Here is a 20,883-nt window from a genome sequence, read left to right on the forward strand (position 1 = left end):
CGAATTCCAGAAATTCCACGTGTTTGACATTCTACATATGGGTGACACTGCTTCCAATCTGAGCAGCACATCCAGCTACATAGGGTAAATATCCTGTGCCATAACACCTTGCATGGAGGTGCAGCAGACTTTGTTTAAAAAAGAAAGGATGACTTATACGTTTTGAGTTCTCCTTGCAATGATAAATAAATAGTGGGAGGACTAAATGACAGTTGAACAGGCTCCACAACACAAAAATGGCTCTGGTAAACCCACTGTAAGCTACCTGCTCAGCACCAAACAGCAGACACAGTTAGCAACTGGCTAACTGTGGAGCACATGGCAAAGTAGCATCCTCTGGCATTAAGGGACAGATCCTCTCGTCTGAGCCCTCAGGAGGCACTGATTCTACGATTTATTCATTAAAAATCCACACATTTCTCCTACTTTCCACCTGAGTGGAGTTAGTCTGGCTGAGTACACCATAGATACAAGAAGAGGGCAAAAAGTATTGCCCAATGATGAGTGATCAGACCCCAGTGTGTGAAGAAATAACTAATATTGTGAAATTCTTGACTTCAACAGGACAGTCTAAAGTGTCAAAAAGTTGGATATAAAAATGTTTCTGACCTGCTCCTGAGTCCAGCAGGAACTGTCCATCATCGTTTCCGGACACGATGCGGTAGGAGATTGGATCCGGCCCTCCACCGTCTCGAGTCAGAGCTGAGACACTCAACACCTCAGACCCAACTGCCAGGGATTCTGGCAGCTGAGCGGTGTACTCCGAGCTCAGGAAGACAGGCTGGTAGTCGTCCAGGGAGACCACGTCCACTGTCACCGTGGCGACAGAGTAGAGGTGACGAGGCAGGCCGCGATCGGTGGCCTTCACCTTCAGCTCAAAGGTGGGTGGGGTGTCGGGGGTCAGCGGTCGCTCCAGCCGCAAGATCCCAGAAAACTCATCCAGAGAGAAGTAGCCGCTGTCGCCCGCCAGGAGGGAATACTTGACCTCTGAGTTTATACCTGCAGGAGATTAAGGTGAAGATGATGTCATTTAGTGTGTTTTCAGTCATTTCAGTATGAGTTGTGTATTGGCACTGCTGTTATCAAAACCACATCTGGATTCCTACCAGGTGGTTAAGGGGAGACATGATGTCAAAACCCAGAAAGGGAAAACAGAAAAAAAACATTCTGTAACTTTCAAATATGTGATCAAAAGATCAAAAACTGTTGAGATTTTGTTGTTAAAGACACTAATATTTTTTTTATTGTGCTATTTTGTTAAGATGCAAAATTCAGATTCAAATTAAAGGAATAAGTTCCTTTAATTGATTACTAGAAATAGCATAAACATAATTATTATATATTTTTTCCTCCTCCAAACATCTGGTAGGCCAAACTGAATCTTGAAAAAAGTGATTATAGTAAGATTATTGTTTTGAACACTGAACAACATCCTCAATAGGTATCACATACAGAGAAAATCCCTTGAAGTCAACACAGCACAAAATAAAACAACTAGGCCTAAATGTAAAACATTACAGGCAGAGACATTTATGAAAAAAAAATCAGAAAGTATAAATAATGAATATCAGTTATTTCGATATTTGGAATATTAACACTTAACAAAAAATGTTTCAAACAAGAATCCCTTTTGGGAAAATATACAGTCAACAAACCTTAAAAAAGTGTCTTTTTTTTATTTCGTAAGACATCTTTACCAATTAATTTTGGATCTTGGGGCTTCCAGAGACTTGAATTATGTCAGACAAGCTCTATGGAGACATTTTATGTTTTTAATCCATTGTGTTTTTTATGTTTTAAAACATAGTCTCTATCAGTTGTGTAGAAGAATGCAGCAACACTTTCTTTGCTGTGAAGCTCCAGAAGTGTTTTGTGGACTACAAAACTTCACCCGACTTTCCATCAGCATGAGTTCTAGAAGATAATGACTATATTTTAAGGCTTTAAAGGGATATTCTGCTGTAAGTTTAATCCATGGTCTAACACACTGTGAAACTGTGTTAGACTCCCTCTCGAGAGATCAAGTTTGCAGACCGCTAGCTAACGTAGTTTTAGCATCCTCAGAAACGACTGCACGACAACAATACATTGCAGTAAATGGGTCCAAATATAAAACTGCCATCAAAAAGCCACAAATAATGCTCAGAACAGCAACATCAATAAAAAATGTCTTGAATTAAATAAAAAACAAATGTGTGTATGCACTAACAAGTTTGCTGGATGTCAAAACCATTGTTTGTCTTTTTGGTGCTACATGAAAGCATGTAAGTGTCATTAATGTCAAAGTGGTTTGTTCCTGCAGTCGAATGAATGTGTTCTGCAGAGTTTGATACTTCTTGAGGACAAGTGGAGATGTTGGCGTGCAGGGCGTGCTTGAGGGAAATAGCAGCAGGGCCATCAAGTTATATAAGAATCATTTGCCCGGGACCATGAATATCAGAGCAAATGTAATAGCAATCTAGTCAGTAGACAATCAGATGTCTTTCTGTAGACCAACATGTTGGCGGTTCAAGACAAAGATGAAGCTGTCTCATAAAAAATGACTCATCCACTTTAACGTTCACATAAATTCACAGTATTTGCCTTGTTATAATAGTCGAGGAGACACATGGTAACAAACCACAGAGGTCAGTCATTGCCTCTACATGCTCCCTCATTAAAAATCGTGTGCACGCCTCTGCAGATCACAGAAACACATAACCCGTGAGGTTGGGTTTCAGGCAGATACACTTTTGTTTTAGAAGGGTTACGAGCTAAAACATTTGGCAACTGTTGTTTTAGGATAATAACACAGACTAATGGGAGTGCCTGTGAATAAAGGTCAACATTTTCAGCTCAGACAAAGCCTCAACAAACAGGTGGTTTAACGAGTCCTGGAGGGAAGAGGCAATTTTGTCCCGTGTGGAAGAATTTAAAACAAACAATAGTGCTGCAGCTAACCATGAGTGGTCTAATCATTTTCTCTTTGCCCTGAAAATTCCCGATGCTGCCTGTAAAAGGTCCAAATATTAATCAACTGAATCAGCAGTATCGTAATTTCTGTCTTTCCCTTTTGGGATACCTGAAGTGTGTGTTTTTGAGTCTTCTGTCTTTAGTCTTAAAGATGTCATTCGAAGGCAGACCCAAAACTGTAGGGGGTAGCTATGCTTTGCGGTAGCTATCTTTAGCTGTAGCGACTCGCAGGGCTCAGCTCGACTGGGCTCCCCATGAACATGACTGGACACCAGACTGGGAATGAACACAGCCTCTGAGACCAACAGAGGCCACCGGGGATAAAGAATGGAGGCAATTTACAGCGGCACTGACAAGGACCATGATGACTCTGACTCCTGGGGAGGAGAAGACCATCAGGTGAGAAAGCGAGTCGTACATCAGCAGAAGGTGAAAACCAGAACATTTTCATATCTTTCTCAGTGAATGGAGGGTGTATTTGGTCCAAACCAGAGGTGACTGTGGAAAGACAAACCAAGACTGTTGTAGTGAGTTTGATTTATTCTATGTCCAGTTTGAATAAATGTGTTTCATGATAAGTTAGCAGGAAAATGAAGCTTGTCTTAGTTTAGCAAAAGAGAAACTTGAATTCAGATGGTGTGAGGTTGTATTTTCTGTTTTAGTAAGGAAAACAAGGAAACAAAAACAAATTCTCTTCTTGACATTTTATGAGATTATTCTGTTGATTTATTAGAGAAATTAGTGAACCGGCTGCTTTAACATCTCCTAGCTGAAACTGTGTGGGCTCAGACTCTCACCTCTTGTAGTACAAAGTGGTATTACGAGACAGGACAGGCCAGGGCAAGCTGGTTAGCATGCTAAATTCAGTAGACATCTCTTACGTCTCTGACATAACATCAACACTGTTGTTTCTTAACATTCCGTCGAGAATGTGTGTTTGTACTTTTTGAATCTTTTAAAATAAAACTCTTTTCGGGATGTCTTTGGCAAATATGAATAAAATGAATGAAAAACATCATCACTTCCAGTCAGTGCTGTCTGTGAGAAAGTTGTCAGAATGCAGAAAAAGAACAAGCTGCTGCACATCTGAAGGAGTGGCCGACCTGTTCGGTCTGCTCCTGTTTGTGTGTGTGTGTGTGTGTGTGTGTGTGCGTGTGTGTCTGTGTTTGTGTGTGTGTGTGCGTGTGTTAATGTCAATTTGAATATTTGTATTTGTTGGTGTCTCTTCTTGGGTGAACTGTGACAGTTCAAGTGTGAAGATGAGTCCATAAATCTGTATGTGTCTGTTGTACTTCACTGTTGTCTGACGTTAACTAACCACCCATCACAGGCAACAAATCAATAAAACAACCACACACCGCAGTGGAAATTTGTAACAAACTTCACCGTCAGCAAATTCAAGCCTTGAGGGATTGGTTCAGATCTACTCTGCATTCATTTAGTGCTGAAACACTGAGGCGATTTTTAAAAATAACTTTGATCAACTTGTGTGCTAAAACACAGAGACAGAGAGACGAATGTGTGTGAGCGAGATTAACAAAGAAAAATGAGAGGCTTAAATTAATCCCAGGAACAAGAAAAATGAGGACAAACAAAGAAAGTAGAAATAAAGCAAAAAGTAACTAATTCATGCTGGTCAGCTAGAGCTTGTTTCAATCATCTTGTTATCCAGTTTGTGAAGGAGAATACGTGTGTGTCTTTATGTTGCCAACCAATTTTTACCAATGCATTTCCATGACTTTTCAATGACTTGTATTTAGTTTTCACCCTGGGCCTGACCCACAACCTGACATGCATATCTAACTATTTAATCTTTAAATAGCAGTTCAGGCTTTCATCAAATGACATGACACACAATCTTCACTTTGACTTCTTATTCAACTGACTTTGTCCAAAGTATTAGTCAAAAAGCGCATTTGAACACTTGTGTTCACGGTATGCACATCTGGCAGCTAGCTGGCAACTGTCCAGCTGTCATGACTGTTAGCGCACACCGTATATCTGCAGTTAGTGCTTCGCTTCTCAATGATGGTGGACAAGAGAGCACTGCAGCTGACGGCAGGTTTCGAGTTTGGCACCAGGGTGAAAACACTTTTCATGTCCCATTCTGGTCTTTCTCAAGCTATGTCTTACACTCGTCCAAGTGAAGCCATTCATCAGAAAACTGGCATTTTCTTGGCAAATTTACATCTCATCAAAATACAAGCTGCAAGGTGGTCAGAGTCTGACCTCACCCTCATGGAAACAGAAAACAACTTGCATCAAGTGACATCACTGATCTACTCATTTTTCTCAGTCAATCTTGACAAAAAAATATCAAATATACTTCTTTTCATGAAGACAATTCCCATACCTTTTCCAACGCTTTCTTATTTTAAATTTTCACAAAACTTTTCCAGACCCAGAAATTGTAACTGGAAATTTCCATGATTTTTTCAGGTGTTCATGACTGTATGAACCCTGAAAGTTATTACAATTCATCCTGAGGGGGACATGGATCTCTGAACCAGATTTCATGACAATTTGACAAAAGGATTTTGACCAACTTACTGAAGAAAACACCAAACTGAAAACACTAATAATACAAAACCTCATATAATCTGAACACTACATATATACACAACTAACAGAAGCCTGGACATTTCAAATCATTGTAGGCAGAGCTAACCTCTACTTCTCACAGGATTAAGGGTTAAAATCCCTGAGCAGTAAACAATTAGCAGCACAGCTGCAACAACACAGTGTTGAAGTATCAGGTGGGCGTTTCAGAGAGCAGAGCTCTGTTGGGAATGGCTCAATCTTTTATTCTGTCTAGAGTTCGCAGCACCACATTCACACACACACACACACACACACACACACACACACACACACTGTAAAAACACAAAGACAAGCCTGTGCAGTGGGCTTTAATATAATTAAGGATCGTTAATAATGGTACTCACAACTTGTTCTGACCTGAGAGCAACAATAAAACAAACTTGATGCCTCATTGTGTTGAAACTCAGGAAGACATTTAGTTACTCTGCCTACCTGTGTCTGGGTCCTTGGCGTAAATGACAGCGATGGGTGTTCGGACGGTGGTGTTGTCAAAGACGGTCACCTCGTAGTGGCTGGAGGAGAAGTGAGGCGGGTTGTCGTTCATGTCCTGTATCATCAGCAGGATGTCTGCCTGACACGACCGCCCGCCGCCGTCCGTTGCCTTCGCCACCATGTTGTACTCGACCTCCTTCTCCCGGTCCAACACGGCCAGAGTGAACAGCTCACCTGAGGAAAGATTTATACAATTCATCGAAATAAGTTTGTCACCTGGTTTGTACTTTTCTACAGATTACTTTCATGTTTCATTTCACACATTACCCACCTGTTTACATGCAGAATTAAAAGCTCATCAGGCTCAGCTCCAAGTTATCAGGCCTTTCTATTCCGCTAATTAGATTAGATTAGATTTTTCAGGTATCTGTACTTGAGTATTTTCTTTCTCTTTTTTGACTTTTCCTCCCTACATCTGAACAAAAATAGTTAAACTTCTGTTTTTTTTTTTTTTTTTTTTTTTTACAATATTCAAAACAGGCTCGTAACTTCAGTTGCACTTGAGGGAAATTATCAATTATTTTTATTTGGCGTCATCGCACGCCGCCTTCCCCACATCACAAGACTGATTTCAACCTGTCAGTGCACATCACACACAGCAGATGTAGCAAAATGAAACAATGACATGAAAGACATAAGAAGACGGAGACAGACAAAGAGGGAGACTGGAATGGGGAGAAAAGGCATGTTAGTGTCTTGAATCTCCTTCCCCTGGATTTTCTTATTTTCTCACTTTGTTGCTGCTCAGGACGCTTAAAAACCCAAAATGTGACTGGTTACATGTTTCCAGCCCAGAAGCGATGGACAGCTGAAGATTTTGACCGCTTACTGGCTCTCAACAAAAACTGGTGTAATTGAACTCTTCATCGAATGGGGGCCAACGGATGTCATAGTTCAATCTGCACCACAGTGTTGGGCCCAAAATACTGACTTTAATCAGAACGGAAGAATGGATAAGAGGTGAAACATCTTCAAGAAACTGTCAAGTCCAGTTGTCTACGACACAGCGCTGACTAAATTGCAACATCCTGTCTGCTAGCATGGATAAAAGCTGTTATGACAGAAATGAAGTGTGATGGATGTCAGTGAGAAGCTCCTGGGAGGAAAAAGAAAAGACAGTAGAAATGTTTTTGGCTCTTTTCAGCACAGAGTCTGAGCAGCTGATGGTATCACTTAAACACTCACACTTAGAGGCAGCGCTCATGTTTTGACCCCAAACACACACCATCATACCTGTCCTGTGGTCGAGATGGAACTTGTCTGCGTCAGGGCCGTGGAGGGTGTAGGAGATCTGGCCATTAGCTCCCACGTCTGGATCCGAAGCCGAAACCTTCAGCACAAACATGCTGGAGGGAGAGTTTTCCATCACCGCCTCCGTGTACACCAGCTGGAACACGAGGATAATAACAATAATCAGGCCCCCATTTGCATAGCACTTTTCACAGTCATGCTCCTCAGAGCTGGATAAACAAAACGACACTGCCACTGGGCTCCAGTAATGACAGAAGAAACATTTACAGTCACATTTACAGTTTACTTTACTTTACATCAAGGGTTACATCACAAGGGAAAGTTTTAGCATTCAGATGGTTGTTAGAGAGTCGCCATCAGATGAAATGGTTCCCACAAGGTAGTTTTTGCCGCCACAGGCTGCAGAGTGGGGCCACTAATCATAGGGTTAGTGGCTCACCTCCCACCTCTTCATGTTTGAGTGTCCTTGATCGGGATACTAAATGTCAAATAGCTCCTCAACAAGGAGGGCAATTTCCTTTTAAAAGTACAAGTACATTTTTGGTACTTTTCATTAATAGGTACGTGGCTAGTTTAAATGTTTTGTATGTATACAGCCAGCCTAACTTTTGTGCATCATCTGACAGCAGTGAAAATTCACACTTATATCTAATAATGTTAAAGTTTTTCAGTTTGGTAATGCAAGTCCAGCACAGGCTTTTATACTGTATTGTAGTTACACATTTGCCTCCCTCTTTGGCATTGAGTAGATGTGTGTGTGAGCAGAAATGATGGTACACTGCTGTTGTGTGTGACGGCACCGGACTTACTGACAGTTTTATTGTAGAACATCCTGTCGTTGACTCCACAAATATTTGTTTTTTTGGAAGAAAACAAACTGTTTATACTTGACAAATTCACAATAGTGCGACATTCATTATTTTGCGTGTACAGACTTTCCCTTCAGAATTGATATTGACATGTTTTTGCTTGTGTGTGTGGGCTGCAGACTAAATACAAACAGAGGTGAGCGTTTCAATGTGCTGTATTCAGTTGTAATACTGGAGCTGCGTCAGAGGGAAGGAATTTTCCTCTGAATACATCCAAATATCAATCATTTCATGAGGGTAGTAAAGGTTTTACAAGACATGTTGAAGAATATTTGATAATAGTCGTAAAAACTAATAATTTTCTTCCAAAACCCTCCCACAAAGAGGAGACACTGCGAGGCATTATAAAGTGTGATGAAGATTTCATTTACAGAGAAACGTTACTTGTACGATTAAAGATGAAAAGAAAATTTGCCGAGAAAGTCAAATTTAAGTTCCTTTAACAGTTCCCAGGAGACAAGAAGACATTTGTCTTGTACATCCTCTTCCGGTTGGGAGTGTGTCTAACAAGCTGTTGTTAACTTTTGATGCATAAATAAGGACAATGTGAGGCTTTGATGATTATTATCTGTTTTCTGTCGTTCCTCACCTGCTCACACAGCGGACTGTTGTCGTTGATGTCCAGCACGTGGACGTCTACAACAACCGGCGCCTCAAACTTCCCGTCGGTGGCGGTGACTCTGAGTGTGTATCTGTCTTTGGTCTCTCTGTCCAGACGCTCCTTAACAATCAGACCCCACTCGCCCTCGTCAGCTTGGATGATGGCAAACTGGCCCAGAGGGTCTCCATCTGCATGTGACGAATAAGAGTTTTGATCTGAAAGCATCTTTAATGAGACAAATTAAATGTATAAAGAGACTCATAGATATCAACGTCATGTCGTCTACATTTTTTCTGGAAATCATGGGGATATTTTAGCAACTGATGGTTATTTCATTTAAATAATGACTAATCTCAATAAATTAAGTCTTCTGGTTTACATCACATCGACCTAGAGCACGAGACAATTTCCTCAAAAGTTTTGTAGAATTAAAGTCTTAAACAAAGCCTGACCAATATATCGGTTGGCCGATATTGGCCTATCATATATATTTCAGCATCAGCGCTGTCCACAAAAGGTGGAGCGCAGGGTTGATGGGCTAGGTAAAGCAAGACCAGGACTTTGACCTGGGAGACTGCTGTTTGTGTCCAATGAGAAACCACAAGTCAGCAGTGAGTTATTTTAGCTAACGTACTTTAGTTTAACATAGTTAAGATGTTACGTACATAACTTAAGTTAAGCAGACAGCCAACCTGTGCCTAGTTGTTGTTTTGGGAACAATGATATACATCGTTTTGAGAGTGACTTACAAACAACCTTTTCTGTCATTTTTTATTTTTATTTTTTCAAAGATTTTTTTTCAGGCATAGATGGTGGACAGATGAGAAATGGGAGAGAGAGGGGGGAAGTGACATGCAGCAGAGGTCCTCCAGCTGGGATTCGAACCGGGGTCCGCTGCGTATGTGGCATGAGCTCTTAACCACTCCACTACACCCACCTATTCTGTCATTAAGGTATATCATGGAAAGTCTGATTAAGTATTTCTAAAGTCACAGTCATGGTCTTCTATAAGGATAGGAAGTCGCATTACAAATGATACAGAACACATTTTAAGTTAAGGAAGCGTTAAACCAAGTGAAAAAAGCATGAAAGCGTCCTTTAAAAAGCATCACTCTTGTGTTAAAACCCTTGACAGAGTTAAAAGCAAGTGTTTTTGTGATCCTAAATTATAGACAAATATCTCTTGTTGTCGTTCTACAATCAGAATGTTTATGCATATGTGTATGAAGCATGTTTGTTTCCTGTGCTGTGATGTCTGTTATTCACATAAAAGAGAAGAAGCTTGTGTCAAAGTTTCTTCTTGGCTGTGCCGTTTGTTGGTTTCCTGCTTTGCATTCATTAAGGCATCTCTCTAACTTTCTATTACCTTCTGAGTAATATAAAGTTTCTTAAATTCCCTGTTTTCTTATTTAATACAAGAGCATTTTTGATATTGAGTTCTGATGGCTTGTTGTTCCTGATGAATAATTCAATCTTTTCTCTTTGCCGTCAGGATCTTTACTCATTCATTTTGTATCATGGGGGACATTAGGCTGACTCACCTGGGTACTTTACATTTTACTGTTTCCTTTTCTCTCTCAACAACATTTTTTTTCTTCTTTTTTTTTTTTTTTATGAAAATTTAAGCAGTTTGTTCTCTGGCTAGACAGATAACCCTGTCTGGTGAGTATCAGTCTGTTTGCTACATCACAGTCAGTCAGACACCTGTTCGACAGGTGTCATGCGTTGATGGAAGTCTGAACAAACACTTCAACCCCAAGAAGCAAACTGTTTACAGCTATTAAAAGTTGTTGTACAAGTTGTGAGGTTCTCTTTCAGGGACAAAACTTTAAGTTCTACTTTTTATAAACAGCCTGCAGCATTATGAGGGACAGGTCATTATAAACACATGCACATTTTTTTTTAAAGGCTGGTGAGGTTTTTTTGGACTGAAGCCGTTGATATTTGATATCTAAGTTGATATGATTTCCAAAATCTCCATAAGACATCAATAAGTAGTATTTCCACAAGAATGTTGCTCTTTATTTATTTTGACTTTATTACATCTTACTTTCCTTGCTATAAAGCATCTGAAAACATATTTGGATGAATGTACGTAATTAGTGCTGCAAATAATGATTACCGTATTTTCTCCACAAACAAATAAGTTATTGGTTTATAAAAGGTTACAAAGTGGAGAAAACTGTCAGTGTTTTCCCAAATTTAAATATGACATTTTCAAATCTTGTTTTATCCACAAACCAGTGATATTCAGCTTACTGTCAAAGAGGTGGAATCAAACAGAAGATATTCACATTTAAGAAGCTGGAATCAGAGAAGTTTGACTTTTTTGTCTTAAAAAACAAAACAAAACATTGGACCATTTGGAAACGTTTTTGTGGGTCTAGTCAAAACCTGTGGATTGCATTAGAGATCCAGACAATCCTGTCACTGGCCCTGATGTAAAAACTACTGAAAACCAAAGTAATTGAACTTTGTTGTGTGAAACATCAATCATTAATGTCTGTGGGCAGCTTTAATATCCAATGTTTGCTTCTGTTGTCTTTCTTTGGCGCCGACTTCACGTCAGTAAGACCATTTATAAATAATGCCAATGCAAATATTCCTCTGTTACACTTCCTAAAACAATGTTGTGACAGCGAGCCCCTTTAGAAACGGTCCAGCTTTGACCGTATGGAGGAAAATGGAGGATTTGCATTATTATGAGGCTTTGTTTTTGTTGTTAGCTGCAGGCCAGCTCGTTGGTATTCCCATCTCGTCAGCTTGTCAAACTGCTTCTCTATGTGATTAATCTGTGACTGAATAACATAATATCATGACTCAACTGAAGGCGTTTAGCACAAGATTTCATTTCATCTCATTAGTGTCTCGATAAAGCCCACAATGGCGAAAATATTCAGTGGAACAGTAATTTGGCTGACACACACACACACACACACACACACACTCACCAGTGATGTAACATGTCACAAGGCGGCTCTCCAGTGACACGTCAGCATCTGTGGTCGTCATAGAAATGATGACTTCACCAGGGCTGCTGTTCTCCACCACCGAGCCGCGGTACACATCATCTGAGAACTTGGGCGGGTTGTCGTTCTCGTCAGTCACCGTCACCTCCACCAGGACGCTGGACGACAGCTTGATGTCACCGCCGTGGTCCGTGGCGACCACGTTGAACCTGTAAACCCTGGTTGCCTCGCAGTCTGTCTCCCGTACAGTGGTGATCCAACCGTTCTCTCCATCGATGGAGAATACCTCAGTGATGTCCGCTGTGGTGTCATCAGGTATATTCTCCAAGCTGTAGGTCACAAGACCATTGGTGTCTGTGTCAGGGTCGTTGGCGGTCACCTGCGGGTGAAGATGAACATTTAGTGGAAATGAACTTGTCTGCTGCCTGACTGAGGGTTACCAAATTAGATTGAAATCAGTTAACAGTATATAGCCTTTAATATCTCATATCTATTGAATCATGACAACAGTAAAAACATGAACACGCATATCAGCCATTCAGGCCTCTGTGACACTTTGGTCGGTGGCCATCTCAACCTGGCAACACAAAGTGTTGGCATTTGACTACTTGGACATGAGACTCAACAAGCAATTATATGTGCACTTTTGGGAAAACTAAATTTTGAATACCTCTTACAAGAAATCTCACACTGTTATACTCTGTCCATCCACAGTGACTATAAGCAAGTCCCAAATATAAAGAATCAAGATTTTCCTGCTCTTACCTGGATAACAGTAGTTCCAGCAGGCAGGTTCTCTGCCAGGAAGGCTCTGTATGGGTTTGCATCAAACACAGGCTGATTATCATTCACATCTTGGACCTGGATGTTGACCGACACCAGAGATGCTACATCACTCCCGTTGTGGCTTCCCTGAGCGATCACATCTATCTGATACCATTTTGTCTTTTCATGATCGATAGTCTTCTGCAGCAGCAAAGTTCCGCTTTCTTTGTCCAGGGTGAACACTTTGTCTTTGTTGCTTTCAAGCGTGTTCCCGTCCACCAGACTGTAAATAAGAGGCATGTCAGAGTCGGCCCTCACAGAACCGATCTCTGTCCCTACAGGGACATCCTCTGCAGCTGAGAAGGTGTAAAGAGGCTCTGAGAACTTTGGAAGAGGAACCTCTGGAGGAACCACTTTGACTTGAACGGGGACTGTGGAGTTGTAGAAAGGAAGGCTGCCATCGCGAGCTTTGACTTTGAAGTTGAAGATCTTGTTTTCCATGCCAACAAGACTCTCTTTGACACTCACAACTCCAGTAAAAGGGTTGATCTCGATGATGTCTTCACTCACCTCTTCAGCTTCATCTACCGTGTAGGTTACGTCTGCATTTTTACCATCATCTGCATCATAAGCCATGATTTGAATGACAGGGGAGCCTTTGTTCACAGTTGATTGAATTGAAACTTGGTATTCTGATGCTTTGAACTGAGGAACATTGTCATTCTCATCTGTGAGAATAATCTTTACTGTGCAGAATGCGACTCTTCCGCCGCCATCTTTGGCCATCACTTTGATAGCGATGACTCTCTGGTTTGGATTCTCTCTGTCCAATGGTTGCGTTGTAACAATCTGGCCATCATTGTCTATGGCGAATTTCTCATCAGCGAGTTTATTTATAATGGTGTAGTCGACGCTGCCATACGGCCCATCATCAGGGTCGATGGCTGCCAATCGGATCACTCGAGTGCCTGCCTCTGCATTTTCAGCCAGCTCTGCTTCGTAGATGTTCTGCTTGAAGTACGGACTATGCCTGTTGCTGTTCATCATATTAATGTTGACAGGTGCTGTTTTCTGAAACACTCCGTCAGACACTGCTACCGTCAGATTGTAGTAAGGATCCAGATTCCTCTTACAGACGTTAGAAAAGGAGATAATTCCTGAGGATTCATTGATGTTGAAGTACCGGCCTTCATTCCCTGAGAGGATTTTGTACCTGAGGTTATTCAGGTCCCCGGTATCGGGATCTGAAGCTTGGATTTTGATCACTATGTGGCCACACTTTGCCATTTCATCCAGCATGGCTTCGTACTGGGAAGTAACAAAGTCTGGTGGGTTGTCATTGACATCTGTGACATTTATAAGGACAAAGGCTTCACTACTTAAAGGAACAGAGCCATTGTCAGTGGCTTTGATTTTCAATTTAAAGTGCGTTGTGTCTTCATAGTCTAGCACCTGCTTTGTAACGATCAGCCCGCTATGAGGGTCGATCTCAAAGAAATCAGTCTCGTTTCCCTCCGTTTTCACCATCTGAAAGGTAAGATCTTTATTCCTGCCAGAGTCTTGATCAGAGGCTGAAAGTTCTATCACAGACGTACCAATAGGAAGGCCCTCATCAATGATCGCAGAGTAGGTCAGCTTTGAGAAAACTGGCGCGTTATCGTTCACATCCTCCACTTCTATTTCAATGGAGGCCTCAGAGAAAGCTCCGGTCACAGAGTCAGTAGCTCGAACTGTCAACACATGCATGGTTTGGCTCTCATAGTCGAGTGGGTTGGTGACAGTCAACACGCCAGTTTTGAAATCAATGTGAAAGTTTTTGGAAGCATTTTCCTCCTCGAGGTTGTAGATGAGTCGATAGCCCTCTGGATTCCTAGCCTGGACGTGTAAGATGGTGGTGAATGGTGGGACGTTTTCTGGGACTTTTAGCGGATACATATGAGTCTGGAAAACTGGGTTGGATTGATTCCTCACTTGAATGCTGAGCTGTGCTGCAGTGCTGAGACTCGGTGCACCCTCGTCCATCGCCAAGACTGTCAACACGTACTTATTCAAAGCTTCAAAGTCAAAAGGCCTTTGAAGGGATATGTCACCTACATCAGGATCTATCCTGAAGAGGTTGTAATCCTCCTCCAGTGAGTACATAATGGATCCATTCTCTCCCAGATCTCTGTCGATAGCTGTTGCTTGATACAAAACATCTCCTGGTTCAGATGCTTCAGAGATCATCATCGAAAAAGGCAAGTTTAGAAACTGTGGAGAGTTGTCATTGACATCATCTATAAAAACCTTGACCTGGGTTGTAGCTGTCCTGGGTGGTGTTCTCATGTCTTGTACCATCACCACTACGTCATAAACATCTTGTAACTCTCGGTCAAAAGGGATACCTGTTGTTTCAAGTACGCCTGATGTCTGCGAAATAGAAAACTTTCCCATAGGGTTTATCACAGAATATAAAAGAGGTTCATTTAAATAACAACCTGTGGTTTTGAGTGCTGCCAAAGTTTTGACCGTCTTTAGGTTTTCTGTAACGCTAGCTGAATACACTTTCTGTTCAAATTCAAGATCGCTGGCTGTGAGGTTTGCTACATTTATCTTGACGGTTGCCATGTCTTTGTAGAGGCCGTCGGAGGCTTTGATGAGCAGTTCGTAAAACGACATAAATTCAGACACATCGCTCACGGTGATGATTCCAGAGTTGGGATGAATTGAAAAGACATTGTGAAGATTCCCCTCGGTGATGCTGTATGAGACTGTCGAGTCTGCATCATGGGCCATGACGCGCACAACCTCTGTATCTCTGACAGCTGGGAAGATGATGGATGACTCGTACACAGGTGAGGTGAATTGTGGCGGGCAGTCATTCAGGTCCAGGACGCGAACACTGACCTTGGCAGGCTCCGCTGCGTACAGCGATGGTTCCCCTGAGTCCTTTACCTGCACACTGAAGTGATACTCTGCCTTGGCTTCAAAGTCAAGTGGTGAAATTAAAGAGATGGTGCCCATACTTGAGTCTATCTTGAAGACGTTCAGGGCCTCTGGTTCGAGTATCTCATACACCAGCAGAGAATTTGCATCTTTGTCTTCATCGGAAGCCTGGATGACCAGAGGGGTGTTTCTTTCCCCCATAACAATGCTGTTAATGTGAGCTGACTCACTTATTTGCCCCAGGTACTCCCTCTGATGAAAAACAGGAGCACTGTCGTTCTCGTCAATCACGTAGATGTAAACTACAGTCTTTGACGAGGCTCCAGCTGTGGTGGAAGCTGTAACTTTGAGCTTGTATGAGGCACAGTTCTCAAAATCTAGGTGCTTCTGGATTGAAATCAACCCTGTGTAGGGGTTGATGTGAAATGTCCCATTTGGGTTACCACTTTCTATCCCATAATACACTGCAGCAGGGCTGGAGGCTGAGATTGTGACCACTGGTGTTCCAAGGGCACTTAATTCACTAATCTCTGTGAGGTATTCGTCCGAGGGGAAGGCAGGTGGGGTTTGGTCGGAGATGCGGACGTGAACATGGACGGAGCAGAGGTCACTGCGCTGAGGGAAACCCTGATCAGTGGCCTTCACTGTCAAGTGGAACTGGTCCTGAGGCTGAAGGTCCAAAGGTTTGGACACACTGATGGAGCCCAGCTCTGGATCTATGGAGAAGATGCTGTTGATATTCCCTGCAGGAAAAGAAATAATGTGTTACAGATATAAGCTTCAAAATGTGATCAATGCGTTTGTGCATTTGAGTTTTACTTTCCACTATTTTTCCACTACTTTTTTTGATTTTTTTCTCCTACTCCTGTCTTACGATTCTTGTGTTAGTGTTTTATTTGCACACATGAGAGTGCATAAAATTCAGATAATATAAAGAAAACAGATGTGTTGGGAGTGGTCAAGAAGCAATCAGGCTGCAAAAAAAAAAGGAAGAAGGGAACAAGGAATAGTTGTGCCCATGCTGCCTCGTAAAATTGTAAATTATTGTTGTTAAACTTTAGTTTGTGTAAGGATTAAACAAGCTGGATGTAATGTGTAAATTGGGGAATTATTAGAGGTAAATTTTGTTACCTTTTGACAGGGCCAGACCTTCTAAAAGGTAAAAAATACACAAGAGTTGTATTGATCATTTCATCTGACTTATTGCAAGAAAGGGGAGATTAAATATTACCTAGGAACAAGATGAATCAAATTATCAGATCAAAGTTTTAAATTACTTATGTCATGATTTTAATAGATTAGAGTGTAAATTTCATGATTCTTTCTGCTTTGAAAGTACTCATTTAATTTAAATCTTACATTTATCTTATCCTACTGGTTGATTCTTTTTCAGTATAAAAAAAGAAAAAGATGTTCTTTGCTGCAAACAGGTTTCACTGCTTTGACCATATGTGATAAGCGATATCCCCTGAATAACTCTTACAATATTGCAAGAGGATGCGAGCTGTAGCACACAGCTTTTCCACAATTCTTGTGAAGTAAACAGAGACAGTCACACTTTCATCTCTCAGGTATCAACATTGTGCCCTCAAACCCTGTCTCAGTGGAGCTAAGGAGTCAGCAATTGCAGGCTGTGGCTGTATGGGAAAGCTCGAGTAGGTAAACATTAAAAACATGGTGGCAGCTTCCAGAGGGTATAAATCTCCACTGACTGAATGTAAATCAGGGTGATGCAAAAAAGGAGCTCATAAAAGATAAAAAGTGTCCCTCTGCTACTCACCTGAGTGCAGAGAGTAGCTGATGTCAGCGTTGCTGCCCATGTCCTTGTCCAGAGCCTTGACCCTGATGACCTCAGAGCCTGTGGGGGCCTGGTTGGAGACGCTGGCTTCGTAGCGGGGGCTGAGGAACGCTGGTGAATGATCGTTACAGTCCTCCACCTGAACCACCACCTTCACAAAGTTCCTCTTCACTGGGATCTCCTGGTCACGCACCTGAGGAGGAGCAAAGAAATGTTTGAGTGTTTAATACTGGAGGTGTACTTTGTGTGCTATGTTCTATTTAACAAATGTTACTAAAGCTATATTTTCTGAGCACAGCTTCAGTCATTACTTTGAGAATGTTTCTCATTATTTAGAGAAACCAAGTCATTATTTTGTGATGGTCATTATTTTGATATAGTTTCCATTTATAATGACTACCAGGATCTCTTTTTGTCATTGCATTACTAGAAATTGCCCTCAAAAGATGTCTTTTTATTAAAATAAGGATCTATACAACAGATGTTGTATTTGGAATAATACCTCTACAGTTACAATAGATACAATCACATAAAGGTGAAGAAAGGAGCATATCTTGTGTGAATGCTGCTACAGTAACAAAGCTTATCACTGACTATCCTTCATTGTGAGTTTCAACATTTCTCTATATTTTTCGCTGACTATAACATTGATAGCTCAGATGTATTTGGGTCTGTTTAATTTTATCCTGTGTCTAATTGTTCAACACTATGTCACGTGTAACTAATACACATTATAGATATCTTCATAAGCGTGTGTTATACTGAAATAATTGTCTCATTACCATCACAATCAGTGTATGAACAGAGATGGTCTCGTAGTCCAGCTCCTCCGTCATCACCAGGACTCCACTCTTTGGGTCCAGATGGAAGAACTTGGTGCTGTCTGGATGGAGGCTGCTGTGGATGGAGTACACGAGCTTACTGTTGGTGTCGGCGTCCTGCGCGCTGATCTGAAGGATGTCCTTCCAGGGGGATGTGTCCTCAGGAACCCTCACCTTAAAAACACACAGAGGCGGACACGGGGAAAAAACAGGTTGTGAAGAGTGGATATAAAAATTAATTTGTAGACTTTGACGTTTCAATTTAAATCACAATATTTATTCATAAAGGTGGTCTGACAAAGGACATAAAACATTTGGGGACAAGTAATGGTTCTGTAAGCGCAATAATTCCAGAGACGGGAGCAGAGAGGCCCTTGATTACTGTGATTTAGAAAACAACAATGATGCAGTGGTTGTACTGTTGGTTTAATTTCCTGATAATCACAGGAAATAATGCCTGCAGAGGTTAAAATAATTCCAAACACGTCTCTAAATTTAAATTTAAAGTGGTTTCTAACCCACCCCCTGGTAACCACAAAAACCAGACCAATCAATAAATCATGGCCTATCAATCCTTATGTGAATTATCAGTCTACAATAGTGTGAGTCTATCTTTATTCAAGAGCTTTCACTTTGAGAGCATGACTTATTGATTTCACATTCAGATTCTGTAATCCTTCACTCAAACCCCACCCCTCAGACTCAAACAGCTGTTCAAATTGAAAGCTTACGCTCTTGAATATAAATAGGAGAAAGAGCGCCACACTATAGCTCTTAGTCAAGAAAAATAAGAGCAAACCAGACACAAAGAACAACAGAGGTGATACTCTGACATGTCAAATCTAAATCATAAAACATCTGATGTTGCTGTTGGCTTAATTTAGTGTTAGTAGTAGGGTTAGGGTTAGGCTAACCCTTACCCTAATCCTACCTTATTATATTGGAAGACATGTATTTGTCTGTTGTGTCTGCAGGGAGCTTTGATGGTTTTGTTGTATAAAACACATTCTTGCCACCAGAGAGGACCAACTCTCAGTGCTGCATTGCACACCTGGTTACATCGCTGACATACCCCTAATTATGTCTGAAGACTGTCCTTTCAGGTATAATACACCCACCACTCTGAATTTCATACTCAAATAAAACTCTACGAGATCTTCCTCGTTTCTTACCTCGTACAGCGGCTTCAGGAAGACCGGACGATGCTCATTCATGTCCAGCACACGGATGTAGGCCTGCAGTTCGGAGATGGAATACACAGGGTTTTGAAAAATGGATGCTCAGCATGAGCAACATCAAATATGGAAGGTGGCTTGTCAGAACTGATTCACACGCAGCACCTGAGGTGTTGATGTTGCAGGACTTAAGATTAGATTCTGAACCAGAGATTTTCAGACTTAGACAAGGACGTAGGTAAAGGTGTTTCAACTGAAGCTGCAGGTACAGCTCAGTGGATTGATTTGCAGGATGACTTATTGTTTTCTTAACTTTTTTTTTTAGTAGCTTGGCTTTATAATCTATAATCAAAGGACACCTTAACACCTTTTATTTAGTCATCAGAGATACGTTTCATAAAATGAACTTAAGTAGACTTTATAACATTCTTAATGGATTTAATCTTCATTAAAACTATTTTCAGACAATTCTTTCCTTATTTCCTGAGTCAGTTAGTAGCCAGAAGTCCTTCACTTGTTTCAAACATGAGACATGTTTTGGAGAATGTCATGTTTCTGACCTGTGTGGTGGCGGTGTGGTGGCCATCGGTGACCCGAACAGTCATGTTGTAGTTGGAGCGTCGAGCAGCATCGAGCCGGCGGGCGATTGAGATGGTTCCCATATTTCTCTGGATGTCAAAGTCCTTGTCCTCATCGCCACCTGAGAGACAGAGACGGATAAGAGAGAGAAAAAGAGAGGTTTGTTCCATCAGGTGTCGCTGCTACAGTATGTGGGGTTATGAATCAGACCGTGTCCATCTGTCAGATGTAATGTCTCAGATGATGTGTCAGACTCTGCAGGTCTGATTTTGAATGGTTGCAGGGATGATGAATCTTGGCATAGACCTCCAGAGTATGAAGAATGGCAGTGATTTCCCTGTGGGTGGCGCTGTAATTAATGAGCAGCTTTCTAACTTTGAAACAGCTAAAATTCCTTTAGCTACAGTCACATTCTGGAGAAACTTTAGAAAATTAAAGTAGTTAAAGCACCTGTTATGAATGTAACTATTTATGTTGTTACAGAATCAAACTTGTCAGAGAGTATGAGCCAATGCTGAGGGAGAGATTTAAAGCCAAACAATGCTTCATCTCACCTGGCTTAATTGTCTAAACTGACCTTTGAAGATTTGACGTTTTGTAGAAAGGTAGTTTGGTATCAGTGATAAACTCATCCTGTTAGAATAATTGAATACAACTTGAACAAAAAACAGAGAGACACAGAAAAGAGAGAAAAATGCATTTTTCTTTCCTGCATATAAATCCATCCATCACAACGGGACATTTTGATGGCCTCATATTTACACACAGGGCTGAGAAACCAACTGAGACACCGATACCAACAGCAACAGTACTGTCTGTCTGATCACCTGTCTGCCTCTCTGTCTGAGTGTCTATCTGGAAACTGACACATTGAGGGCGTGATCTATTTTATTTTCATCAAAAGATAAACATAACAAGGCTTTTGTGCTGTGTGCTAAGCAGTGTGTTTGTGTTTGTCAAGGAGAGAAGATAGGACTAGAAAAACGCAGCTAGTACAAGTATACTGAAACTGTTTTGAATGTTCAAAATGGATATGAACTGACATTGTATATTTTATATAATATTACTTGTTTCTTAATCGCTGG

The 20,883-nt window shown here is 41.2% G+C and overlaps 1 protein-coding gene across 1 annotated transcript in view; it reads right to left on the reverse strand.

Moving 5' to 3' along the window:
• The window catches only part of fat2 (FAT atypical cadherin 2), a 115,882-nt gene that overhangs the window by 51,265 nt on the left and 43,734 nt on the right, over positions 1-20,883 (reverse strand). The window contains exons 7-16 of the mRNA XM_030395786.1: positions 19,780-19,919; positions 19,217-19,279; positions 18,006-18,218; positions 17,206-17,416; positions 12,501-16,168; positions 11,718-12,114; positions 8,755-8,954; positions 7,279-7,432; positions 5,986-6,219; positions 610-999 (exon numbers count right to left, since the gene is read on the reverse strand). Coding sequence (XP_030251646.1) covers positions 610-999; positions 5,986-6,219; positions 7,279-7,432; positions 8,755-8,954; positions 11,718-12,114; positions 12,501-16,168; positions 17,206-17,416; positions 18,006-18,218; positions 19,217-19,279; positions 19,780-19,919 — 5,670 coding nt within the window. The remainder of the gene's footprint in view (positions 1-609; positions 1,000-5,985; positions 6,220-7,278; positions 7,433-8,754; positions 8,955-11,717; positions 12,115-12,500; positions 16,169-17,205; positions 17,417-18,005; positions 18,219-19,216; positions 19,280-19,779; positions 19,920-20,883) is intronic.

This window comes from Sparus aurata, chromosome 18, assembly GCF_900880675.1.
Source record: "Sparus aurata chromosome 18, fSpaAur1.1, whole genome shotgun sequence".
Lineage (NCBI taxonomy): Eukaryota > Metazoa > Chordata > Actinopteri > Spariformes > Sparidae > Sparus > Sparus aurata.